The sequence below is a fragment of the Primulina tabacum genome, chromosome 6 (genome assembly GCF_025594145.1).
Source record: "Primulina tabacum isolate GXHZ01 chromosome 6, ASM2559414v2, whole genome shotgun sequence".
Lineage (NCBI taxonomy): Eukaryota > Viridiplantae > Streptophyta > Magnoliopsida > Lamiales > Gesneriaceae > Primulina > Primulina tabacum.
In genome coordinates, this window is record NC_134555.1 from 42,672,422 (window position 1) to 42,699,250 (window position 26,829).

Here is a 26,829-nt window from a genome sequence, read left to right on the forward strand (position 1 = left end):
ATTAAAATATATGTTATTGCATATCATATTATTGTGAGACTTTGTGTGATGGTTACAAGTTGCCATTTCCTACTTGTAACTGTCATTAGCTAGTTTAATTAAGCATGATATATAAAAGTTGAGACCGGGCTTGTAACCCAGCAGTTCACGTGTTCGCCAAGTTGGTGAGAATTCGATTTCGAGTCATGTCCATCTCCCTTGTAATTATTATTAAAAAAAAGTTGGTATGGTTGTCATCAATATTTTCAATCTTAATAATTATAAATATCAGTTAAGTATGCATAATTGAGAAAGTGTTAGATGTCTCACGTTGGTTATATTAAATTTTTAAAAGTTGTATATATGAACTTGGACAATCTTGCATAATTGAGTTATGTTATATGTATAGATTTGGACAATATTCTTAAGGTTTTTTTTTGTGGAGTTAAGTTCAAGTCACAATCTTGATATGATATAATAACGCATGTCCACCGTTATGTGTTGGGTTACCATGTGGGTGACTCGCTAATTTTTTGTATATTCACGTTCAAAGTGTTCATTCATGGACGTGAGATAGTGTGTTAGATGTCTCACGTTGGTAAGATTAAATTCTTGAGAGTTCTATATATGAAGTTGATCAATCTTCCCATTTGAACTAACTTTTAGGGTGCATTAAGCTCAACTTCTGATCTTAACAAGAAGTAATGAGACGAGTGATCTTCTAAAAACCCATCGTACGTCAAGGTGTTTATATTGTGTCGTCTGATCTAATTGGCTTCTTATATCTTAACAGATTAACGAATAATATTATCTTTGTTGAGAACATGAGTGATAATAGGCAAAGACTATGACTGGTCTCGAAGATATACAAGCCAGCATCAGTGGTAAGGCACGACCCTCCCTAGCATGAGCCTAACAACCCGATCTATTGTTACCTAAGTACGTGCAACTCTTCATGTTCACATATTGCTTAGTACAAGAATCTAGCGCTACCACTAGTTTAAAAAAATAAAAATATATCTTAATTATCAGCTTCAACTTTTGACATGATGATAAATATTTGATTTTAATAATAATACCTTGATAATAAATTTCATAATCATTCAACTTAATCATTTCACACACTATATTTTAAATATCATAAAATTAATTTAAACTCTTCAAAGTGCTGCGAATGAAAATATCAAAGTTTTTTTGGGTAAGATTTGTGGATTTTTTTCATGCAAAAATTTGATAAAATTACTTATTGAAATAATTATTTATTTTAAGACATGGATAACTTTTGATTCCGTGTCAAATATGACATACTCGGTTTGATGATTGACTTGTTAAAATAAACGAGGGTTAGGTGGATAGTTGCATATAACTAATGGCTAATCGACAGTTCGTAAATTGTTTAGAGTTGTTGAAAAATAACCATCAATCGATTCAAAATATTAATTATTACTAGTAAAATATGCACAAGCCTTGTATGCGTTATTATTATTTTTAATTTGATCAAATAATACTAAACAATTAACACAAAATTATTTTCATTTTAGAAAAGTTATTCGATTTGAAATGGAAGTTTTATTTAGATTTTTTTTTTTGTAAAATACGTAGTGATTTGAGGAGGTTTTTAGTAGGGTAAGAAGAGTAATTATAAAATTAAATATTTTGGTGTCCTCTAAAATACTTATTCTAAGTGTCTGAAACTTAATAATATAGTATATATTTATAATTAAAATCCTCCCTTGTTAAATTCAAAATTCAGGGAATAATTCTTTTATATTTCCACTCATCTGTTTCATGAAAAATAATATAGTCAAGTTAAAAATCAAATCGTGTAAGGTGGACATTTATATTATAATTTTTCAATAAAATAGATTAAACTACTGAAAAAATTAATTAAAAATTCAAAAAGAATTCACGAATATAGTAAACAATTAATAAGTTATTTTTTTCAGATAAAAAAACTTATAAAAAAAAATCAAAATTAACATAACTGGATCAATTGATTATTTATTTTTATTGCAACTCTCTGCACATATGTAATCGATACTTATTTTTTGTAACGACAATCATGCAATTAACGGAAAAAATTTGTTGACGAGCTGTCGATATTCAGATTAGATTTCACCATGACAGTAATGTTGCTCATAAACGTACAAAAAATTAATTAAAATATTATAATGTGTGTATCAGAAGTTAGTATTGTGCTCTGGTGTTGTCAACACGAGCGCATAACATGCAGCGGAAATTTATTTTTAACACACACGTAAACTTTAATGAATAAACACCATATTTAAATTATGCACAGGTACGAATACTTGTGCGATACCTCATGACACAAATTTCACTAGAAAATATGTAAATCATTTACACCAAAACAATACTAGTGAAAATAATAAAATTAAATTCATTGACACTCCAAAAAATTAAAATATGCATCAAAAACACAAATCAAATCTAGATGCATAAAACAAACACGTATTGCTTAAAACCAAATGAAACCACTCTTCGATCAGCACTCTGCGGTCAGTGTTGTTCTTCGAATGTTGGCAACACCAATCAGCAACACGGTATAACAATGAATCAATCACACAAACTCTTCACACGAAAATCTTCAACTCTGAACTATGAGTGTGTTCAGAGACAAACTCCAGCAGCTCTCCTGCACTGTAAAGTGATCACCTGATCACACAAAAACATCTCATTAAAATAGGTTCGGCTTTATTATTTTTCTTCTATGTATGCGCTCCTCTGCCGACCTCACGAAAGAATCACACCAAAAGACTCACACAAAAAAGACTCTCTTCTCTCCAACTCTCTCTCTACAAAACACTATCTGCAGCACACCTCCGCGGTCGTGAGTCCCTCCATATTTATATCCAATGCTTGACCTAGAAATCCTTCCATAAAAGAGTCCTAGAAAATATAGAAACAAAATTTTCATTAGGGACAAAACTATTTTAAACATGGATAAAATATCTTGGAGATAAAGATCATATTAAAAACAAATCATATAATACCTAGATATAAATCAACAAGATCTTATCACATAGAAATAAAACAAGCAAGATTTCATAATCTAGAAATAAATCAATCAATAATCTAGAAAGATAAAATCATAAATTGATAATATCAATTTATCAAAATAATAAATGAATAAAATATTCCTTTCACACAACATATTCAATTCAAATTTCCAAGTTCTTGAATATGGATTTTATTTTTAGATAAAAAATATCCGAGAGAATTAACCCGATTGGATTGATCGATTGTTTGTTTTATTACATCTTTGACACAAAATTAGTCGATGTTTGTTTCGAGTAATGATAAGTACAAATATTAACGGAGAAGAATTAGATCGATTAAATTTTAGTCTATGCTCATTTCCAATACTGATAGCGTGCACATATTAACGGGAAAAACGGTCACGGATTCTTGTAAAATTTCAGAGATTTTTTTAAAAATTTGGATTTACATTTGACTTAAGTTCTCAAAATCCTTTAGTAATTCTACTGAAAAAGATGATGATTGATATAAACAAATAAACAAATAAATAAACAAATAAACGTACTGGATGTGTAAAAGTCAAATGAGATTTCTTTGGTTTGTTAAGAACGTAAAAGGGGAGGGTGTGGTTTAGTGTAGCACACATAAAAAAGCAATTCCACCATAGCTTCGCTAGCCCCCACTAGGGTCAATGTCAAAGCAAGAGAGGAGAGAGACGAATACTTAAATAGGGAGAGCAAACTGGGGTAGTGGTAATCAATGAGGGATATGTTTTGGATTCAATACTGTAATAAATGTGCAGTTGTTGGGGTGGGTCTGCTCTTTATTGACCTGCAGAGAAGAGGAGAGAGAGAGGGGAGAACGTGGAAATTTGGGAAGAATTTGTAGTTTTTGTAGGTCTTTTAGGCGATTGAAGACGAGCGGGAGAAGGGTTTTTTGTGTGACTTACAAAGGGGAGATCTTGTGAGGGTTTTATTCACGAAATTGAAGGATGTATCGGAGTTTTTGTTGGTATTTTAGGTGATCCAGGGAAAGTGGATTTTTTTATATGATTTACAGAGCTGAAATCTTGTGTCGGATTTTGCATAGCTGGGTGGTTGTGTTTTTCTTGTTAGCATTCGATTTTAGGCGTCTCCCTTTCCTTTGCAATTTGTTTGAAATCTGGGATTTTTTTGTTTCTGTGTTATTGTTCTTATCCTTTAATTGGGTGTTTCGCAAATTTGATGCTAAAAGATTGAGTCTTTAAAATATTGGATCTTGAATATATGTGGTTTGCTCGGCGATGTTCCTTCTCTTTTTTTCTCTCTTTTTTTATATTCCTGAGCTGTAAGTGCAGAACCTTCGAAATCCATGCTTTCCCCATAATTTGTGGGTTGGGTACACTTTTATTCTCTTCTTTTTGAAGAATCCTCATTTCGTGCTTTCTATTGGGCTATCAAACTAGATTTTTTCGACTGAGTTCTGTAATAGACAGCGAATGTTCTTGCACTTTCCCTCCGTAAGATAGTTGTTCCGAGATTTGAAACCAAAGGTGTCTATTCGGGAGCAAGCTTTTTCTGGCATTGATTCCTTTTAGCTTTTGCAACTTAGGTTTGAAACCGAGCCAACTTTTCTGGGACAGATTAAAGTGAAATAAAAAATATATATGTAAAGTTAAACCAAGAACTCCTGTATTTATATATATTATTGAATTTGTTTACTTGCGGGGGGATAGACAAAAGGAAAGTTTTAATGCATCTCTCACTATGGAAGCCAATATCTCACTGTGCTGCTCTAATCTTGGACAAAAAGAGCAGAAGAAGTGATGGGTCGGAGCATTCGACTGATGAAATTAGGTCGAATCCATCAGTTCTGAGGAAACTTCAAGAACACAAGCTGAGGGAGGCTCTTGAAGAAGCATCTGAAGATGGATCCCTTGTTAAATCCAAAGATATGGATTCCGAGGCATTGTGTAATCAAGACGAGGGCTTGGGCAGATCAAGGTCTCTGGCGCGATTAAATGCCCAGAAAGAATTCCTCCGAGCCACTGCTCTTGCTGCTGAGCGCACGTTTGAATTGGGGGATGCAATCCCACAGCTTAATGAGGCATTTTCCAAGTTCCTTACAATGTACCCTAAGTACCAGTCAACGGAGAGGATTGATCAGCTTAGAGAAGATGAATACTCACATCTCTCGGGTGCTGCTTCAAGGGTATGCCTAGACTATTGTGGATTCGGGTTGTTTTCTTTGCTTCAAACTGTACATTATTGGGAATCTACTGCATTTAGTTTGTCTGAGATTACTGCCAATTTGAGTAATCATGTTTTGTATGGGGGAGCTGAGGAAGGAACTGTAGAACATGATATCAAGAGCAGGATAATGGATTATTTGAACATACCGGAAAATGAATATGGTCTAGTTTTCACTGTAAGCCGTGGCTCGGCCTTTAAATTGCTTTCTGAATCGTACCCTTTTCACACCAACAAGAAGTTGTTGACCATGTTCGACCACGAAAGCCAGTCTGTAAGTTGGATGGGTCAGTGTGCTAGAGAGAAAGGTGCCAAGGTTCATAGTGCATGGTTTAAATGGCCGACCCTCAAACTCTGTTCGGCTGATTTGAGAAAACAAATTTCAAACAAAAAGAGGAGAAAGAAAGATTCGGCAAATGGTCTTTTTGTTTTCCCTGTTCAGTCTAGAGTCACGGGAGCCAAGTACTCGTATCAGTGGATGGCTTTGGCTCAACAAAACAATTGGCATGTCTTGCTTGATGCTGGGGCATTGGGTCCCAAGGACATGGATTCTCTTGGATTGTCTTTATTTCGGCCAGATTTTATTATCACGTCATTCTACAGGGTGTTTGGTTACGACCCGACCGGATTTGGATGCCTTCTGATCAAGAAATCTGTGATGAGTAGCCTTCAAAATCAGTCTGGTCATGCGGGGTCTGGAATAGTGAAAATCACTCCCGTATTTCCTCTGTACCTGAGCGATTCAATGGATAATATTCCTGGATTTGGTTACGAAAATGAAGCTAATGGGAATGGTGAAGTTAATTCTGAAACCAACCCAGGATCTCAGTTACCAGCCTTTTCTGGAGCATACACTTCTGCTCAGGTAAGGGACGTGTTTGAGACAGAGATGGAGCAAGATAATGTTTCGGACAGGGATGGGGCGAGCACCATATTTGAAGAATCTGAAAGTTTTTCTGTTGGAGAGGTGATAAAAAGCCCGGTATTTAGTGAAGATGAATCTTCCGATAACTCACTGTGGATTGATTTGGGTCAGAGTCCGCTCGGTTCTGATAATGCTGGTCATTCAAGCAGACTAAAGTTGTCCACACCACAGCCACCAGCTTGGTTTTCTGGCAGAAAGAATAATAAGCTAACCTCTCCAAAAGCATCAAAATTATCAAGTAGTCCAATGTATGACAATAAATTTAACATGGGGCATCATGAAAACTGCCACGTCTTATCTTTTGATGCGGCTGTTCTATCCGTGTCTCATGAATCAGCCCGTTTCATGGATATTCCTGAAGAAGAACAATATACAGAGGGGCACCCTGAATCAAGAAAATGCAGTACTCCCGATAGTCAGCATGTTCAGGAGATCGAAGAAGAACCAGAGACCAATCAACCAAGTAATTTTGCTGCAAAGGACTCAAGCATCCATGATTTCCCTTCTGTTTCCAAGCATCGGGCTATTCAGAACGGGTCAGTTCCTGGGATATGCCTTGAGAAGGAGAGTGCTATAAGAAGAGAGACAGAAGGTGAATTTCGGTTACTAGAAAGGCGAGAAAAGAGTAGAATTGCGGGTGGCAGATTTTTTGGATTAGAAGAGACTGATCAGTCAAGAATCAAGGGGGGCAGGGTATCCTTTAACACCGAAGATAACAACAAAGCTCGTCTTGGTCATTCTGCCGAACCAGGAGAACTATCTTCCATCAATTTAGACGATGATGATTATATCAGCAACGGAGAGCACGGAGATGAACAAGATTCGGATAGGGGTGAACCAGAGATAAACTGCAGGCATCTTGATCACATTAACATGCTTGGTCTCAACAAGACCACCTCGCGTCTGCGGTTCTTGATCAATTGGCTTGTTACCTCGTTGCTCCAATTAAGGCTGTCAAGTTCGACTGGAACGGATAATATGCCCCTCGTTTATATTTATGGCCCTAAAATTAAATATGAAAGAGGTGCGGCTGTGGCGTTCAACGTGAGGGACAGAAATCGGGGCCTGATTAGTCCAGAAATCGTTCAAAAATTGGCTGAAGCACATGGTATTTCTTTGGGTGTTGGAATACTGAGTCACATACGGGTTCTCGATAATGTCAGGCATCTATCTTTGTGTCTAGATGATACTACCCTTTGTAAACCGATGGAGAATGGCAGACATGACGGCAAAAGTGCATTCATCAGAGTTGAGGTTGTTACTGCTTCACTTGGATTTTTAACCAATTTCGACGATGTCTACAAGTTGTGGGCCTTTGTGGCTAAATTTCTTGATCCAGCCTTTGTAAAAGACGGCGTTCTTCCTTCTGTAGCGGAAGAGACGGAAAATTGAGACTAGGGAGCTGGTAGCCATGCTTTCGGTTCGCTGCTTATGGCTACAAACTGAAGATTCAGAGGTTTACTGCTTATATTTATGTATCTCATTTATTTCGGGCAGACAAGAAAGTTGAATTCAAGAAAGGAAATAATAAAAACACTCGGTTCCAGAGAAAACCTCCCGCACTTTGCGGCAAGCTGGTGAATTTGTTCATTCTTGTTTTTTATTGGTTGGAATTTATCATTTGCTTTTTGGGATTCCTGTAAAGTTATTTTTAGAACATTTTTTATCATTTCAGGTAGTGATGAACTACATTGGATATGAATGCTCTCTGACATTTCCCTGTCCACACTGATATGTGGACCGAATCAATTTCCTGTGTAAAAACGATCATGTTTTACTTGCTCCAACGTTACACCTGTATTGTATAATTCATCGTGTTCAATTTTTATGAGCTTCAGGAAATCGAGCTGGTCAATTACTCACTGACTAATTCTTGAATGATTCATCTCTTTTTACTGATTCCAGTAATGCAGAACCGAACTGGGGGCAAGAAATGATTAAATCTAGTGTGGAAATGGTGGCTCTGTGGCATGATATCAAAAAAGCGTTTCCTTCATTCATCCTCCACCGAGTAGGTCTTAACTATGAGTTTTGCGTGCTGATTGGATGCAAATTCAAATACTTGTCTCGAAAATGCGTACTGCTAAACCAATCAAGAACTAATAGATTTAATAGTTTCATTGAGAAAACAATCTAGTGCATTTCAGAAAGGTGGAACTTGCATATTTTAAGAGCAACCTATAGGCCATGTAATTTGAAATCTTCCATTAATTGTTTCAGAACTATCGTCTTGCACTTAAAAGTAAAATGCAATAACTTTCACAGACTACTGGTTTCATGAGTAAAATAATGTGAAAATTGCATAGCATCTACGCTGAGTACACTTTTTTCACAACTCCTTTGCACTCTTCACCAGCGTGTTCATAAACTCACTGAAGTACAATTTCATTAGGTAAATAATTATGAAAATAAATCATTTGACATGCCACGATGAATAAACGTTTAGTACTGGCTGTTGTTTCCTTGATATCCTCTACTTTAGCAAGCCAGAAGTGGACAGGAGGCGCAGTGCTTGTTTTGAATTATTCAAAACGGCAGCAGATCTTGAAACCTGCATTTTTCGTTTCTTTAGAAAGTCCAGCGAATTCTGCACACATTGAGCTGGTGGCATGTCATTCAAAATAACGGGTTCTAACCTGCTCAACAAACCAAAGAAATTGTAGTTAATTCGGGTTAAAAACATCTACGACAAGAGCATATGTTTGTGGCGGCTATGTAAAAAGAAATGGAGAGAGCTGAACCCAGATTTTTTTGGTCTTCTCTTTCTTGAGGCTGGCGTCTTCTCGGATTTCTCATCCTCAGAATCTGATGTAAAAACTATCCTGTGGATTAAATGCGACATTGGTTAGAATTCATATAACCATTCAGAAAGTAAAGATGGTACATACATAGGAACAGAAAAAATCAAGGAACTCGAATAAAGCAAGGACTAGTACTTTTCACGAGCTGCAAGAAGTTTGACAATGTCGTCCGGTAGCATTCCTTTGTTGACATGAGACTCTTCACGTGTTTCGATGATTGCTTTATCACTAGTTTCTTGTCCTTTTGGTAGAGACTTTGGAGTCAATTTTTGCGCCAACTTTTTGCGACGCTCTTTCCCTTCACGAAAAACCCTAAAGAAAATCAAAAAATTTGTAAATGATAGTTCATCAACAAGTTGAATTCACAAGTAGCATGCAGTTATCAACAGAAGCAGAAAATAGTGTCATTTAAGTGCATCCAAACGAGAACCTGAAAAGGACACCAAATTTCAAGGACAAAATATTTGTAAGAAATCACAACAATGATAAATATAGATACAAACAAAGACAACATATTGACTGACTTGCAACCAATGTAAGAGTTCTCTTCCACACCACATCAACAAGTAAAAGCTCGTTCTTTCAAACTTTTCTAAAGAAGTAGTGCAGCAAAGCATCAATTTGGGGTAAAGGCCAATGCTACAGCAAGCAGAAAGAGGATGCTGGAGCCAAGGAGAAAGGCAAGCAGGTTAAGGAAAGTTGATTCAAATTCACCCGAGGTAAGATTCCTACAGATTCACTAAACAGAATATCCAGGTTCAACTATGGGAAACAGTAACTATCAGAGGTGCTTCAACCTAAGATTCCCAAGGCAGCCTTTTTAGTCTCTGAGGACCTAGATAGTACAGGAAGAAAAATTAACCCACTAAAAGCAGGATATGAACATCCATGAAAGTTAATACAGCAATATAAACTGTATTTGATCTCTTACTTGGCAAAGTCAATCACAAATGGACACGATATATCTAAACCAAGTAAATAGTTCCTCTTCTGAATCCCCGTTTAGTAACACAAATAATTGTATTTGAAGAGATACTTTTAAAATCTTCCAAGTACCAAATATTTAACATATAACTTAATGGGGTACCAAATCAATACCGACGTATAAGCTACAGAACTCTGAAGACATAATTCATTGCTCAAGTCTCACAATAACAGATTCTCAAAGCAGGTAATCTACATATTCTTTGGAAAATAACAAACTCGATAAATAACTTCATGCCTGGCCTTATTTTCTCTTTGGATTTTCCTTATCTCTTCGTCTTGTTGCATCCCCTGAGTAAAAAAAAATGCATTTTTTCACAATAAATTAAACACTTAAAGCTAATAAATGAGAATTGAGCAAACCTGTTGCGAAGTAAACTCCTCGGGCGCATCGGAGTCCCAGTCCACTTCTCCGTCTGACATTTAAATTCAGAATATCAAAGAGGTCTATCAATCTAGTTCAACTGAAAGTTCCACGAGGTTAAAAATTAGGGCTTTCGAATTAGGGGTTTCGCTGGCTCAGATCTATGATGCGGCGGAGTACTGAATTTTGATACCTGAATTATTTACATGACCTACCTTACAAATTATATTATATTTTTAATTTTATTTAAAATCCCAAAAAAAAATTAAAAACAACCTCAATAAATATTTCCATGAAAATATTATTCTCAAACGTGATTTTTTTCTAACTTTTTATTCAGTTATTTTTAGAATTATTATTAAAAACTAACAACTTCTGGTGTTGTATAAATTATAATAACTCCATTAATATTCAATTATGAGTAAAAAAATCAATTCGATTCCATCAAAATTGAGAATCAATATTTGATCGAGTCTTTCACAGATAATTCGACTTGTTTGCAATATTATATGTCAAAATCTAGATCCAGATCTACACACAAGCATAACTTCTTCGTAATCGTTTTCATTATTCGAAGATGATTAACACAAATTGTTATACGAATTTATTGTATTCCATTATTAAACAATTTAAATATATATTTTAATTCATGTGCCATGGGATATTGCATAAGGTAAAGCTCATGAACACATCATTTATGAGTTGTTGAACATATCAATTGTTCAATTGTATTAATCTTTATGTTTATCAATGATATCGTGTGATGATTCTTCCAATTAGAAAATCTTCAATGATATGGGGATGTTAATTTGATGGAGTTGGTAACTTCATTGCATGCTGATATCATCTCGTTGATAATTTAATCTCATAGTTATGCGACGGTGAAATGATGTTGCATAAATGATATTGAAATATTAATTTTTTATTTCATAAAATATATATGAATCTAAACACAAAATAAAATTACATATAATTGAAAATTTTAAAATTATAAATAATTAAAATGTAAAAGCTTACACATATCATAATAAAAAAAAGTAACACACATAACCAAAAAAAATTATAAGAGTAGGTCTTTTATGAGACGGTCTCACGAATATTTATTTGTGAGACGGGTCAACCCTACCAATATTCACAAAAAAAAAACTAATATTCTTAGCATAAAAAGTTATATTTTTTCATGGATGACCCAAAAAAGTGATATGTCTCACAAAATACGATCTGTGAGACCGTCTCACACAAGTTTTTGCCAATATATAAATATCAGGTTACACATAATTTTTTTTTTTTGACAGTAAAACTTGTAATTTTATTCAAATAATGTCAAGGTCCAAGATTACAAGATTTACTACAAAGAGGAAAATTTCCTGGCATCCACACAAACGAGGATGAGGAAGAAATAGGAAAAGAAGCTAATGAATGTGCTACTTTATTCGCTGAGCGCATCACATGGCTCAACGTTACGGAAGTATGATTACTCATAAGTCGTCTGATATCAGTTGCAAAAGTGCCAGCATAGCTAAAGTCCTCTTCTGGACGTGTGACTGCTTGCACAGCCAGAAGAGAATCCGAGCAAATTTGATTAAGTTGAAGATGATGATCCTGCAGTAATGAGAGTCCCTCCGCAATAGCTGTTAGTTCAGCTATAAGGACAGATTGTGGCTTAGTAATTTTCTTCCCAAACGCCAACATAGGTTGGCCCTCGTCATTGCGCACCACTCTCCATATCGCAAAGCTAGCAGAGGTCTCCTTATACGCTGCATCAACATCCAATCGCAGATGATTAAGGGGAGGAGCTATCCAAGTTTTCGGGGAATTTGCGGGTTCAAGAATTCTAGAATATGTTAACAACTTCTGGGCCTCCTGAAAATCACGAAGCAAAGGCTCACACCAGTCCGCATTCGCCACCACATTTCTGGAGTCTGAGTCATGAACCTTTTTCAGTCTCTCTGACCAAATTGCATAGGCACGAATTGCAAAAAATTCAAACTCCATTCTAGTGAGTTTCTCCTTCGTCCATTGGGCAATATCCAAAACCTCCATATGGCGAACTTGTTTCAAGAACCTCCAAAAGGTTGTTTCTTTCCAACAAGCTTTAACAGCCCGGCATGAGAACAAAGCATGGCTCGTGGAATCCATGCCAAAATGACACAGCGGACATGCACCAGATGTAGGGACATGATGAGCCATCAAGTTTATCGATGTAGGGATAAGATGATGAATCACACGCCACCAAAAGATGCGAACCTTTGGAGGAACTGAGAGAGTCCATAAGAATTTCCACCAAGTTTTGAGTTGTGATTCTGAACTATGTGCTGGAGGCTCGTAGAAGCCAATAGCAGCTTTATATCCATCCCTGACCGAGTATATACCCTTGGAGTCAAACACCCAATATCGAAAATCCTCATGTCGCGAAGAAGAGATAGGTATGGCCAAAATTTCCGATGCAATATGGGGGTAAAAAAGCTCCAGCACCAATTCAGTGTTCCATCGACCATCCTCAATGAGATTACTCACCATGCATTGGTTCAGGGGTTCAGGAGTTTGTCGTATAAGTGGCCCAATCCCAGGCACCCAACGATCTTGGAATGCATCAATGCTATCCCCATTTCCCACATGCCAGTACAAGCCTTTCTCTAATAAAGATCTGCTCCAAAAAAGCGATCGCCAAATATATGATGGATTACTGCCAAGATTGGCATTCATGATATCTTGATGTCTAAAATACCTGGCCTTTAGAACCCGTGCAACCAGAGAATCAGGGTTTACAATAATGCGCCATATTTGTTTTGCTAGAAGCGTCTGGTTAAACGTCTGAAGATGTCGAAAACCCATCCCACCCATACACTTTGGTTTACACAAGTCCTTCCATGATTTCCAATGTAATCGCTTTCGTCCGTCGTCCATACCCCACTTGAAGTTCGAACATTCTTTCTCTATCGCTTTACATATAGATATCGGGATACGAAAACAAGACATAACATAGTTTGGTATAGACTGAATCACCGATTTAATCAGAGTCTCTTTACCCCCAATTGAGAATATTTTTCCTTTCCAACCTTGCATTCTTTTCACCACCCTGTCAATAAGATATCTGAATTGAAGATTCTTATTTCGGGTAGAGAAAACAGGGAGACCCAAATACAATTCATGACTCTGAACCATCGAGATAGCCAGCATATTTTTGATAGTCTCCATCACAGCTGTATCTGTGTTAGGGCTGAAAGATAAGGACGACTTCTCAAAGTTGATTAGTTGTCACAATGCTCTTTCATATAATCGCAAGCAATTCTGTACCCCTGCACGATTCTCCATTGTTGCCCGGAAAAACAAGAGACTATCGTCTGCAAAGAATAGATGAGAAATTGATGGACAAGTGGGAGCCATTTTAATACCAGAAATAAGCTTTCGAGCCTCAAAAGAGAGTAGCGCAGAAGATAAGCCATGGGCACATAAAACAAATAAGTAGGGGGAAAGAGGATCTCCCTGTCTTATACCTCTCTTTGGAATAATATTTCCAATCAGCTCCCCATTCAGTGAAATAGAATAAGTGACCGTACGGACACACCGCATGACCTTCGCGATCCAAGTAGGGGAGAAACCCAAACGATCCAGCATACCCTCAATAAAAGTCTACTCCACACGGTCATAAGCCTTACTCATATCCAGTTTTAAAACCCCATATCCCTTTGTCCACATTTTCTACTTCGAATCCAATGGAGAGCCTCAAACCCCAGCATGATAGTGTCAGATATTAAGCGACCTTTGAGAAAAGCACTCTGGAATTCACTGATTGTATGATTGAGGATAGGACGTAACCGGTTTGTCATAGCTCGGTTATAGCATACGTTGCATAAACTGATTGGCCGAAAATCTTTCATGGTCAAGGGGGTTTTGATTTTTGGAATCAGAGTAACAATAGTGTCATTCCAGCCATCAAGTGGTGCATCATCATTTAAAATCTGTAACACTGCTGCTGTAACCTCTCCACCAACCACTACCCAGAATTTCTGAAAGAAAAACACGGACATTCCATCACTTCCTGGAGCCTTATCAGGATGCATATCAAATAAGGCCTTTTTAATTTCATCTAGGGGAAAATGGAGCACACAGAAGAGCATTATAGTGTTCATCAATCTTCGGCGTGACACAGTCAAGAATTTGCCCCCTTTCCATTTCAGTTGGCATGTTCGACTCAAATAAATTGACAAAATAATTCTGAATGATTTCGGACATCTGACTTGGCTCAGTGCACCAGTCACCATGTGAAGAGACCAATCCATGAATAAAATTTTTCGCCCTTCGACCCGATGCACATGTATGAAAATATTTAGAATTTCGGTCACCATGTGCTAGCCAGTTAGTCCTACTCCGTTGTTTCCAGTATAACTCTTCTTTTGTAGCAAGAGTATCTATTTCCTTTTCAAGTTCGCCAATTTGAGGGCCTCGCCGTTGCCATTGCTCGTGCGTTTTAAAAACATTTAATTGTGCTCTCTTCTGCTTAATTTGGCGAGACAGATGACGGAATCTGTTTCCAGCCCATATTCGAAGGCTTTCCTTGCATCCCAAAATTCGGTCATGTAGTGATAAGGAAGGCATCATGTTTTTTCCACCCAATCTCCACAACATCAATACAATCTGCTTCAGTTGCCCAAAGCGGCTCAAAACGAAAGATGTTCATTCTTCTGTTTACTCGGAAATGAGAGTTCCCAAGTTCAATGAGGATTGGCCTATGATCCGAATGAAAGAATTCCAGAGATTGAGCTTGCGCCACTGGGTATAAAGTTCGCCACCCAAGGGTTGCCACATAGCGATCTAGACGTTCAAAGATAACAAAGTCAGGGGACCGGCGGTTAACCCAGGTAAACAACTCACCGTTCCCATGTAAATCTTGAAGTGCACATGCATCTAGAGTATCTCGGAAAGCCCTAGTTTGAGTTAACGGTCGTAGATTACCCCCAAATTTCTCATTATCCAAGCAAATCTCATTGAAATCCCCGCTACCAACCACGGAATGTCAAGAAGTTCCGGCAGGCTACTTAAACGACGGAGAAGAGACCAAGATAAATGTCGACTGGCCCTATCTGGATGACCATAAAATCCAGTGAATCTCCAACGTCTTTCCCCATGCTGAACGATGCAATCAATATGTCCCAAAGTATAAGACTGTATGGTGATATCAAAAGGGTCTTTCCACAAAAGCATCAAACCCCCACTCCGCCCATTGCCATTGCAATTCACAACAAACATACCTGAGTAGCCAAGCACATCTTTCCACCATTTACATTTTGAGTCCCTCATTTTCGTTTCACACAAAAAGAGGAGGGCTGGGCTCTTTTCAGCGACTAAACGCCTGAGTTCACGGAATGCTCGTTGGTTCCCAAGCCCCCGAGCATTCCAAGATATGCAACTCATAGTGATCGGCGGGGTTGCTTAGCAACCGCCGCCGTTTGTTCCACAATAGTAAGCTCCATTTCCCCATCAAAAGCCCGTTTCCTCCCGGGGTTGCTACAATCCTCAGATTGAAACGCTATTTGATCTCTCATTCCAAAACCTTGGTGATCCAAATTATGATAAGAGACCTGTAGAGATCCTTTCTCCCGTGCCCTACGCTTCCATTTTTTCTGAACACCTGTCATGTTAGATCGTGACTCATTTTCCATTTTTTCTGAACACCTGTCATGTTAGATCGTGACTCATTTTCCGTAGGACAGGTATCAGAACTCTCCGAGATCAGGAAATTCTCGGTGCTTGGTATCAGAGTGTTACGGCTAGGGAGCGATTTTATTCTAGACTTTCCCACAGATACCTCTAACGAGGAATTGGCCACGTTGTCTCCCTGTTTCACCTCTTGGCTGTCCGAAGGGGATTCTGCACGTCTGCTTGTTGATTTTCTAGGAGAACATGATCGAGTTTTCTCCCCTGCATTCATATTCGACACTCTCAACCAACTGCCAGAAGCAAAATTATCCTTCTCAGCCAATGGAATCTCGCAGTCACGGAACGAGTGTCCAAGGCAACCACAGTTGTAGCAGAAATCTGGTAACCTTTCATATGCAAGCAAAACAATGATATCCTCCCCCTCTTTGGCTACTGAAATCCGTATAAACTTTTTAATGGCTTGGATACATCTATGCGTACTCTTATCCTCGCATAACGCCCCATCGATAAGCCATTATCTCGTGTATCAATCTCTTCCACTTCCCTGATGAGGTTACCCACTTTTTGTAGGGCTTCTCGATTCATAAACACCAATGGCAAATTATAGCATTGAACCCAAATTGATATTTCATTAAACTGCATGGTGGTGGAATTTTGTAGTCCGGTTGGAGCACCGAAAATAACCAGATCTCGGAAAAAATTCCACGGACCACCATAGAGAGCCCGATTCTTATCTTTCACTGATTTAAATTGTAAAAGGAAAAGGTTTTCACCAAGGGCACCAACCTCGATCTGTCTGGATGCCTGCAGTATACGAGGCATCTGAATCTTGAATGCCTCTTTGTTGATCAACTTTGAAGATAAAACTTTAGCCACCAAACAGTTTTCAATATGTTTTTCCCCAATATTCACGTCTGCATCTTCAAGGGTTAAGGTATTTTCTGAATCACGAATTTTTGAAAGTTTTAATTCTGAAATCAATCTCGTCACTTCATCAGGATCCATTGTCTGTAGTGATTGTATGAGTCACCACCCAACAAGGTTGCGTTGCAAGGAGAAGAAAAAACCTACAGCAGAGGTAGGAGGGAAAATCTACAGCAGAGGTAGGAGTCTTTCTCACCACTAAACATTTATTAAGTTAAATGGTTACACATAATTAAGAGGCTGAAATGATTTTAAATTTTTTTATGATTTTTATTTTTAAAAAATTATGATGATCTTGGCTGTTGATCTAAAGTAACCAAATCATCCAATTCACTCCTCTTAATTTTTTAAATACGTTTTATTATTAATTTTTATATTTTTATCTCTAATTTAATAATTAAAAAAAAAATCGCCAAATTAAATAGTCGTAGATTTGGTCAGAGGAAGTGCCTCAGTCCTCACCCATTGTACACGTCCTTATAGTGGAAGACCGTGAATTTAAGCTGGCAAAACTGATCAAAAGCTGGCTTTCGTGGGAAATGGTATGATTTGTCATTTATAAACAAAGAATTGGTCACTAATTCCATATTATAATATAATATTAAGTGTGAGATTTGTAGTTATAACTACTTTAAAATATACCATAATATTTAATTTTATAATTTTTTTTTTTATCTTATTAAAAAACTACTCAAACCACTGCATATTTTACATAGAAACAAACATAAACAAAATTTCACTTTTAAATCGAACAACTCTTTTAAATTGAAAATAATTCCGTGTTAATGGTTTAATATTATTTGATCAAATTAAAAATAATAATAACACATGTAACACGTAGAAACCGAGTTCAAACGATATTCCATTGTGTTACATGGCAGGAAAAAAGCATATAATTTTAAAAATCATAAATAATAATTTTTTTAAAATAAATAATAAATAATATTTGGTGTAGCTCATCAATGATGGTCAAATATTTCTGCTCTGTAGGGTTACGACCATTTGTTTTTCAAAGAAACAATTTATTATATAATATATTTGTTTCCGAGTTTTGACTTAAAAGCCCACTCAAAATGATATTTCGTGGGAATTTCTGAAAAAATAATGCTATTTTTTTTAAAAGATGGAGACCATTTATCTTTTGACGGGTGAATGGCTTAAATTGCATTCAAATTCAAATGACATTAACTACATTTTGAAAAATACGTTTTCGAGAAACAAGATATGATTTACATATTTCAACCAATCAAGATCTTCTCAGCGGTACTTTCCGGGACATCAACAAGTTAAATGCATGCTTTGATTTTTCATGTCCAGACTCAACAAGGTATATGTTTTATTTTTTTTATCAACATTTACGTATATTGATAGACACATGAGCATCTCGTTACTATCTGATTGGATACGGTGTTTGTGTCTATCCTGCTGGTGAGTATTTGATCACTCTATTAATTGAAGACAGGGATAAAAACCTGTTTCAATTTTTGAAAATCTCTCATTTTTCAAATCAAAGGAACATATATATGATACACATCTAAATCTACATATATTTGTGATGAAGTTAATGTTGTCTGTGGGATTGAAATTTGATAGGAAAAACAAAAAGAAACTAAGAAAATGACTCGTGTTGAACATTTTTTTCTTAAGAATAATTTGTCCCTCACAAAGTGCTAAAGATTTGTGGCAATCTTTTACCAAGATACAACTACAATTCTTGGATAATAAGCACTCAAATATCCAAATTCTATAACAAAGAAATGAATGGACTCTCCCTTGTTGAAGAAGGAAGAAAAACATTATGCAAAATGAAATTATGTGTTTTTGATTTTCAATAAAACAAACATTTAATGTTTTTCATGTGAAAAGACATGATCTTTCATTCATAGGGGTGTCTTTTGGCCATTGTAACTGATCACAATCATCAAACAATGCTAAGGAAATAAAAAAATGACAGAAAAATCCGAAGGGACGCCTGTGTGCTCACGCGGGCCGAACGCTCTCGGCAGCGATTGCCGAGATCTCTCGGCAGGCGCGCACACCTGCGCGCAGATCCGCGCCCTGCTACTGTTCACCGAACTCTTTTTTTTATTTTTTTAAATTCGATTTCTATCCATTACATGTTCCGACTACTCGTTTAAAGTTCTTTCAACATTCGATGAACTCGTTTCGAGTTTAATTCAGAACCACCGAACTTAATATTCGTTCATTAAGTTTCGTTATTCGTTTCTAATTTTTTCAAACAAACACATTGATTAATTCTTCGTTCATTAACCATCAAAATTATCAAACAGTTAAGAGAACCAATTATTTGATTTTTTTTCATCGAAGAATTTTCGATATACAACAGATCGATTGTAAAGCTAAGTTTGTGGATTTTAACCACACCGTATATAAAACAAGGAATTTTTTATTCATTAACAATCAATTTTTTTAAAAATTATTTATCGAACTCTACAAAATATCAATACACAGTTCAAACAAGAGCTGATTGTTTGTGAAAACTTTAAAAAAAATCATAAAACTCCAAAAATATATTAACAGATTAATACATCATTCATTTTTTAAAATTAAACTCATTTCACTTATGTTGTAAAAACTCTGAGATATTTATTATATGATAGATGGTTTAATGCGTGATTTTTAAAATATCGGGGTCTAAAATATTATTAAATTTAATTAGATTTTCATTTTCATTTTAATTTTAATTTTTTTTATCGATTTCCCTTCAAACAATTAATTAGAAGATGTATTGACCAGAAATTAAAGAAATCACGAGAAATCGTGTGGTGAACGTTCATCCGATCCTTCATGCGCCTCTGCACATAACAGATTGAAATAGCCTGCTTGTTGCATTATCACACAGCGTTCTTCTTCTTCCTCCTCCCCCGCCCTTGTTCGCTTCTGCTCATCAAAATTAAAACCAGTTTCTTGCAGCAGCCGCGATGGTCAAGAAGCAGAAGCTGATGGAAGTTGGAACATTCAATAATCTGAAATGACAGAGCCATTACAAAATGACAGTAAAATGCATTTAATTTCTTGCCACCAGTATCAACTGTACCCCTTTAATGGCCGCCAATAGTTCTATCCTTTCAAGTTAACCTTCTCACCATCACCATCTCAATTTTGATCTCCCCTATTAATTTTTTTACTGGGCATTCTCCCTTTATTCTGATGGTAACTCCTCAAGTTCGCCCACAATGATTTTTCGGTTCTTTTCAATAGTTGTTATCTGTTTCAATCTCTCAGTTTTAGCTCAGTTATCTTCTGCTCTGAGGATAAACTCAACCGGGTGCGATCAGTTCTGCGGTAAAACCCGCGTGCCGTATCCGTTTGGGTTCTCCGATGGATGTGAAATACGGTTGAATTGTAGTAGATCGGGAGATATTATGGTAGGTGATTTTCTGGTTCAGAATTTGACTTCTGATCAGATTTTGGTTAGTGTTCCGGGGACGTGTAACCGTCCGATTGAAAAGTTGTCTCAGCTTTTCGGCGAGAACTTCGCGCCCACTTGGCATAACGGTCTTCTGGTGGAGAACTGCAGATCCAGCCTCAACGATTGTGTGATCCCGGGTAGATTGATTCGGTCCGGGGTCAGTTTTGGGGGCTGCAGTTCAGGGAACGATCTTCACAATATAAGTTGTTATTCCGAGGGGATTGAGGATAAGTCGCAGTTCTTGGATTATGAAAAGGTTTTGAAAACGGGGAACTGCACCGTATTGCTTTCGTCGGTCACGGTGAATATGATCGGAAGCTTTGGTCCCAGGAGTGGGATCTCCGCCGTTTCTTTGGAGTTTCAGACAGCGGAGCTAGGGTGGTGGGTTGTGGGGAACTGTAGTTGCCATCCAAACGCGACGTGTACGGCGGTGGACGAGCAGAAGGGATTCCGCTGCCAATGTGCCGAAGGGTATACCGGAGATGGTTTTGCCGGTGGCGTAGGTTGTCGGAAAGGTCAGTCCATTTTCATTTAGTTTAATTAGTGATATTTTTAAGTATTGTAAATTTGCATGTTGACTTTTTGAAGGGATTGAACAAGTCAATCGAAAGATGCCAATAATAATAATAATAATAATAATAAAATTGGATGATTTGAGGGTAATTTTTTAAAATGCCTGATCGTGTGCATTATTTTTTAAATAGCTATTTTCCGCATATTTTAATATATGCGAGAGAACAATTTTTGAAAAAAACAAAGGAGATTTAATGAGAATAATTCTCTTTTTGGAAAAAAACGTAGCTGAACAAAAAAGGTTTACAAAATAGGCCTTAAAAATTAGGTATACATTTTAAAAAAAATTGTACGGTTCTATTTTTGCAATTAAACTTTTTCTAACCAAAAGTAGAGCAAACGTGGATTAAATTTTTAATTTATGAAAGTTTTCTAATCGTTAACGAACGTGTAAGAATTGATTTATCTTGGGCAGGCTAAATAGATTAGTTGACCAAATACAAAGTTTAACATGCAATAATTTAAGTTTTTGGATTTTTTGGGATTAAAATGAAGAAGAAAGCATCCGTTAGGTAGATTGACTAAATCGTGCCCAAAATTTTATGGTAACTAAAAACTTGTATGAGATGGTCTCACAGGTCGTATTTTATGAGACAGATCTCTTATTTGGATCATCCATGAAAAAATTATTACTTTTATGCTTAGAATATTACTTATTATTTTGAATATCAGTAGGGTTGACTCGTCTCACAGATAAAAATTCGTGAGACCGTGTCACAAGAGATCTACTCGAATTTTATTCAACTATATATGGGGAGGCTATTTAATTTCTTGATCTACTTTACCCGAAAAACAAACAATAAATAAGTTAGAGGAGCATTAGTTCACATATAGATTCCTTCGAATTATCGAATAAGTCATTCATCGATGATCAATATAATATGAGCTACATAAGAACACCTAATAATATAATCATGCCCTATATTGTTTACTTGATTTATGTAAATCATCATCATCATACTATATTCCTGCAACTTAATTGCTATTGGACTCGGACATGTTCTAAAAAAGTCGAGGTATTTCGAATTGTTTGTTGACAGGGACAAAGTTAGGAAAAATATCTGAAATTATTTCAATATTGAACCTTAAACATATAAGAGTTTCGAATCGATATTATTTATTCAAACTAAGCGATTTTTCTTCATATCATCTCTTAAATCAAAATCTAATATATCATTTTTAAACATCCTTAGTCCAAATTTTAATAGTCTATCCTCTCTTCTACTCTTTCCATCAACCAGCCAATCTAAGATATGCGAAGAAGTGTGACGCGATAGTTGGTTGACTGTCACCGACCTAACACCAACAGTGACATATTTTTACGATGCTAGACTATCATCGACATTGCACCAACACTTTTCCTTTATCCGGGATTGTGATAGGCCGTCTCAACGGGTTGAGTTATTTGATTTATGCAAATAATTGTTCGTCAAACTCAAATATTCTGCTGTCCAATTCATGCCTATATGACAAATACAAGGCCCGACCAGAGAAATGAGAGAGGATATGGATTGCTAAATAAAAATGTTTTACGGGTTTGTCTATGTTGGACGTGATTGTCTCGATAGACGGAGATCATATTTGATCTCTGTAACAGGAAATTACGTGACCTTACATATTCTCGCAAGAATTATGAGATGACTTGTAAGATTTATAAAATCTCCTGATTTATTTAGTTGGCCTTCTGATGTTGTGTTCGGTTTGGTACCAGTTTCTCACTGCAGTGCTTCAAGTCGCGTGTTGGGTCGATGTGGGGGAACCAAAGTGCGCATTCTCATTGGAGGTACTTCTTCGACCCTTTGCTCTAGCTACATTGGAAAGAAATCTTCTATGATATTCTTCGTATCATTCTCTGTAACATTTTAATTGATGAGTTTTAACCTTTTTTAACTTTCCTATTCAATACATGTGTCCTTATTCGAATCCTAACAACTTTCTATTTTTGTAGGGATCATTGCCGGAGCCTCTTCAGTGGCTGGCCTGGCTTTCATCTGCTACTGCATAAAGAAACGCTCCAGATCTTTGAAAAGCCAGTTAACCATAAAGCGTCTGATCTCTGAAGTAGCTGGCAACTCCAGTGTCCCATTCTATTCATACAAAGAAATCGAGAAAGCGACAAATGGCTTCTGCGAAAAACAACGGCTGGGAACTGGAGCATATGGCACGGTTTATGCAGGAAAACTCCACAACCAAGAGTCTGTGGCGATTAAAAAGATAAGATATCGTGATCATGACAGTGTCGAACAAGTGATGAATGAGATTAAGCTTCTGTCCTCTGTGAGCCATCCGAGTTTACTCCGTCTTTTAGGATTCTGCATTGAAAATGGCGTGCAGATTCTCGTTTACGAGTACATGGCGAATGGGACTTTATCTCAGCATCTACAGAGAGAAAGGGGCACTGTACTTCCATGGACTGTTCGTCTCACCGTTGCTGCTGAAACAGCTCGTGCTATTGCCTATCTTCACTCGGCCATGAATCCTCCGATATACCACAGAGACATAAAATCAAGTAACATACTCTTAGACTACAATTTCAAGTCGAAAGTAGCAGACTTCGGGCTATCAAGATTTGGCATGTTGGATGATTCCCACATTTCCACGGCCCCTCAAGGAACTCCTGGCTACGTCGATCCTCAGTATCATCAGAACTTCCATTTATCAGATAAAAGTGACGTCTATAGTTTTGGTGTTGTCCTTGTTGAGATAATATCGGCAATGAAGGTAGTTGATTTTACCCGGCCTCACAGTGAGATTAACTTGGCTGCACTAGCAGTAGATAATATTGGAAAAGGTCGTGTTGATGAGATAATAGATCCATATCTCGAGCCAAATAGAGACGCTTGGACCCTTTCATCTGTGCATAAAGTGGCTGAAATAGCATTTAGATGTCTTGCTTTTCACCGGGACATGAGGCCTTCCATGATGGAGGTGGCGGACGAGCTAGAGCAGATTAAAATAAGTAGTTGGGCACCTTTGGAAGATAATATACACATGGGATCATCAGAGGCCTCGTCTTGTTCATCAACCTACCATGGAAGTGAGAGATCTTTTAAAGCTTCCACAGCAATCAAGAAAACCGTGGCGAGTAGGAGGCTGATTGTTCCGCAGAGGGAAGCAGAAGATGTGGACTGTTCCCCAGTTTCTGTGCAAGATTGTTGGTTGGGTAGCCCGAGCTCCCCCTCAACCAACACCTTATTGGCCAATGTCGTCCAGTAATGACATCATCGCATGTTTTAGCCTTCGTTCGTGTATATTTGTGTACTTCTGGAGCTGAGTAGGGCAGTCTAAAGCGCAGAATGACTCGAGAACTAATCGAGATGGAGAATTAGGATATATTTGAAGAGGAGAAATATATTGTCTTGCTCAAGTCGACGGTGATCGATTTTTTTTGCCTAAGTCCTGTAGTATATATACAATAGAGATGTTTTTCAATTTTTCATGCAAATCTTGGAGGTTGGGCACATTTATTTAAGATGGGCAGAAACACAAAGTACAGATAATTAAATTCTTACATAAATTTCCAAGAATCCAGAATATATTACAATCACGACATGAACGATAAAACACACGACTTTACTCACGCTTTCTTAGCTTCCGGGCCCAAAATAGCGTTCACAATAGAAGAAGTGATAACAACTCCGAGCAGCTCCGCCACAGCCACCGCTACGGCCTGCGCCAGATTACTGGTCCTCACGGCCTCCTCGATCTCCTTCTCCGCTATCACTACTTCCTTCTCCGCGACTTCAATCTCCTTCTCCGCAGCCTCCAACCCTTCCTTCACAATCAGTTCCGCCTCCTCTTCCACCTTACGCAGGCCTTTCCGGAGCCCGAACAGCGGTATATCCTGAGCTCTCGCGGGCATCTCCGTCGCCGTCAATGCAGTCGTGGCGGTGAACAGAAGCAAGCACTGCCTCCGGGAAGGCAGCGCCATCTGCACATGCTTGGTTACATGCGCCTTCTTGGGAGTGGGGTGCGCGGGGGGGATTTGTGCTGCGGCGAGAGGACTTGTGGAGGCCATGGATTTCGTCTCACGATAGCGAATGTGAGTGTCAATTCAGCTCAACGAATACCCGTCGTTCAGTGGTTGTGATTTAGCGGGTTCAGAGAATGAAAAGACCAAAATACCCACCATCATACAAGCCAATAATATGTTTTTTTTTTTTGACTTGGAATTCATATCTATTGTAATACCAAAAAATAAAAGAAAAAAATCCGATATAAATATTTTTATTTGTCTTCTTTTTTGTTGAGGTTGTAAGAAGAACTATGATATTTTTATATATTTATACAAAATTAGATTGATATTACAGTTCAGCTACATAAAAAAAATTTAGTTTGTCAAAAAATAAAATAAAAATAGTATCCATTATATTTATTAGGATTATTATTACATCGTTAAAACATTAAGGTTTGTCAATTTTTCCAAACATGTGAATGTAAATGTCAATTCTATGTTATATTTATATTTTTCTTAAATTTAGTTATACTTTTAAAAACTATTTATGTGCTAAGGCCTGAGACGTAATTTTGGTTTGTGAGATATAATAATAAAGAATGTATCACATGTGGTCTGACGTGGATAGTAAATTGATTGTACTATCCCCCGCCGCCGACGCCGCCCGCCGCCGACGCCGATCACCCCCGTCGGTCGCCGCCGACCATCGCTGGCCGTCCCCCGCACTGCCGCTGCTGACCACCCCCTCCTCCTACCGCCTCTGACCGACAATCACATCGCTGGCTGACCACCACCGCCGCAAAAGTGGAAGGGCAATTTCGTCAATTCATCAAAACATTATTATTTATCTCATTCTTAATAATCATATCAAACATAATATTATTTTATCATTATCTAATTCAATCATTTTTTTTTATCATTTATGTATTAATCATTCTGTAATCCTATCATTTAAACCAAACATAATCTTGATGTTAACTTTGGTATGACGACGTTACACTAAAGTTTATTTACGATTTTACTTTTCATAATTTTTGTTAGTTAACTGTGTTGCTGTGAGTTTATTAATAATTTTTGTATATTTTTCTTCAACTTCTCTAATTTATCTAAAAGTTCAAACTATCTCAATAAATATTATATAATATATAATTATCATATCATAATAAAATAATATATATTTTTGTACAAAAAAATTATCAAACAAAAAAAAAATTATTTGGCACGCATGATGTGCCATAAAATCCTAGTATATTCTTAAAATATTTTTGTTTTAAATATTTCAATCCTATTATAAAGATATAAGATAATGATTATTTTTTAAATTATATTTTAAATATTTATTATCTTTTAAATTTCATTTAGTATATTAAAAAAAATTTATATCGCACACACATCGTGTATGCTCAAGTATCAATATGAAACTGATGAGGTCTTGGCCCAATAGTTAAGATTGAGATCCTGAGACTTGTTGGTCTCGGGTTCGAGTCTCGCTAATTGCTGATAGTTTTTATTAAATTATTTATGTAGATTTAGTCGTTTTTTATACTTTCTATATCCGAGATAAGCAATTCTCAGGTCCATGCTCGAATCTCATAAATAATATGTGGGGCCCTTAGCTCCTAATCGTTATTACAATGCAATCTGATTAGGGTTAACTAATTACAGCGGAAAGCGAGTTTAAAATTTCTTTACAATGAGCCCAAATCATTTATTTGAATACTAAAAATAGTATTTCATCTCACGTCATAAACACGCCCACACGTAATCAGAGCCAATCACATACAAACAACTCATATCCTCGGGACATGCCCCGGTATATAGATATATATACATATATACTGGGAACAAGATATAAACATAAACCTCAGCCCAAGCTGTGGCTCCCTCCAGAAGTACCCTCTCCGGTCTCATGATATCCTGGAGTACCTGCAATTGTCCACACACAAAGACAACAACAGCCCCCCTTGGGGTGAGCAAAGCTCTGTATGGAACAACCAATCATATA

General features: G+C 37.0%; 4 protein-coding genes across 4 annotated transcripts; 2 read left to right on the plus strand and 2 right to left on the minus strand.

Annotated features, from left to right (window-relative positions):
• The first annotated feature begins 3,586 nt into the window (after positions 1-3,586).
• On the plus strand, positions 3,587-7,971 carry LOC142549721 (uncharacterized). Its single transcript, XM_075658818.1, has 2 exons — positions 3,587-7,706; positions 7,805-7,971. Exon 1 carries the CDS (start codon positions 4,708-4,710, stop codon positions 7,519-7,521), a length of 2,814 nt encoding a protein of 937 aa, XP_075514933.1. The 5' UTR covers positions 3,587-4,707; the 3' UTR covers positions 7,522-7,706; positions 7,805-7,971.
• Positions 7,972-8,314: 343 nt separating this feature from the next.
• LOC142549722 (uncharacterized) lies at positions 8,315-10,485 on the minus strand. The gene is made up of 5 exons (XM_075658819.1): positions 10,278-10,485; positions 10,153-10,205; positions 9,066-9,242; positions 8,871-8,951; positions 8,315-8,765 (listed from the first exon to the last, which is right to left on the minus strand). The coding sequence occupies exons 1-5, from the start codon at positions 10,335-10,337 to the stop codon at positions 8,603-8,605; spliced, it is 534 nt and encodes a 177-aa protein (XP_075514934.1). The 5' UTR covers positions 10,338-10,485; the 3' UTR covers positions 8,315-8,602.
• Positions 10,486-19,631: 9,146 nt separating this feature from the next.
• On the plus strand, positions 19,632-24,578 carry LOC142549723 (wall-associated receptor kinase-like 14). Its single transcript, XM_075658820.1, has 3 exons — positions 19,632-20,811; positions 22,581-22,652; positions 22,818-24,578. Exons 1-3 carry the CDS (start codon positions 20,061-20,063, stop codon positions 24,083-24,085), a joined length of 2,091 nt encoding a protein of 696 aa, XP_075514935.1. The 5' UTR covers positions 19,632-20,060; the 3' UTR covers positions 24,086-24,578.
• Positions 24,361-24,955, minus strand: LOC142549724 (uncharacterized). Its single transcript, XM_075658821.1, has one exon. It carries the CDS (start codon positions 24,885-24,887, stop codon positions 24,447-24,449), a length of 441 nt encoding a protein of 146 aa, XP_075514936.1. The 5' UTR covers positions 24,888-24,955; the 3' UTR covers positions 24,361-24,446.
• Between the last annotated feature and the right edge of the window lie 1,874 nt (positions 24,956-26,829).

What these genes read in the sequence shown, in the direction of transcription:
- LOC142549723 (XM_075658820.1), top strand. Translation starts at nt 20,061, where the DNA reads ATGATTTTTCGGTTCTTTTCAATAGTTGTTATCTGTTTCAATCTCTCA. An exon ending in TGGCGTAGGTTGTCGGAAAG is followed by an intron (nt 20,812 to 22,580) that starts GTCAGTCCATTT and finishes GTTTGGTACCAG; the next exon opens with TTTCTCACTGCAGTGCTTCA. An exon ending in AGTGCGCATTCTCATTGGAG is followed by an intron (nt 22,653 to 22,817) that starts GTACTTCTTCGA and finishes CTATTTTTGTAG; the next exon opens with GGATCATTGCCGGAGCCTCT.
- LOC142549722 (XM_075658819.1), bottom strand. Translation starts at nt 10,337, where the DNA reads ATGTCAGACGGAGAAGTGGACTGGGACTCCGATGCGCCCGAGGAGTTT. An exon ending in CAAAGAGAAAATAAGGCCAG is followed by an intron (nt 9,243 to 10,152) that starts GCATGAAGTTAT and finishes GATTTTCTTTAG; the next exon opens with GGTTTTTCGTGAAGGGAAAG. An exon ending in CTTCTTGCAGCTCGTGAAAA is followed by an intron (nt 8,952 to 9,065) that starts GTACTAGTCCTT and finishes TTTAATCCACAG; the next exon opens with GATAGTTTTTACATCAGATT.
- LOC142549724 (XM_075658821.1), bottom strand. Translation starts at nt 24,887, where the DNA reads ATGGCCTCCACAAGTCCTCTCGCCGCAGCACAAATCCCCCCCGCGCAC.
- LOC142549721 (XM_075658818.1), top strand. Translation starts at nt 4,708, where the DNA reads ATGCATCTCTCACTATGGAAGCCAATATCTCACTGTGCTGCTCTAATC.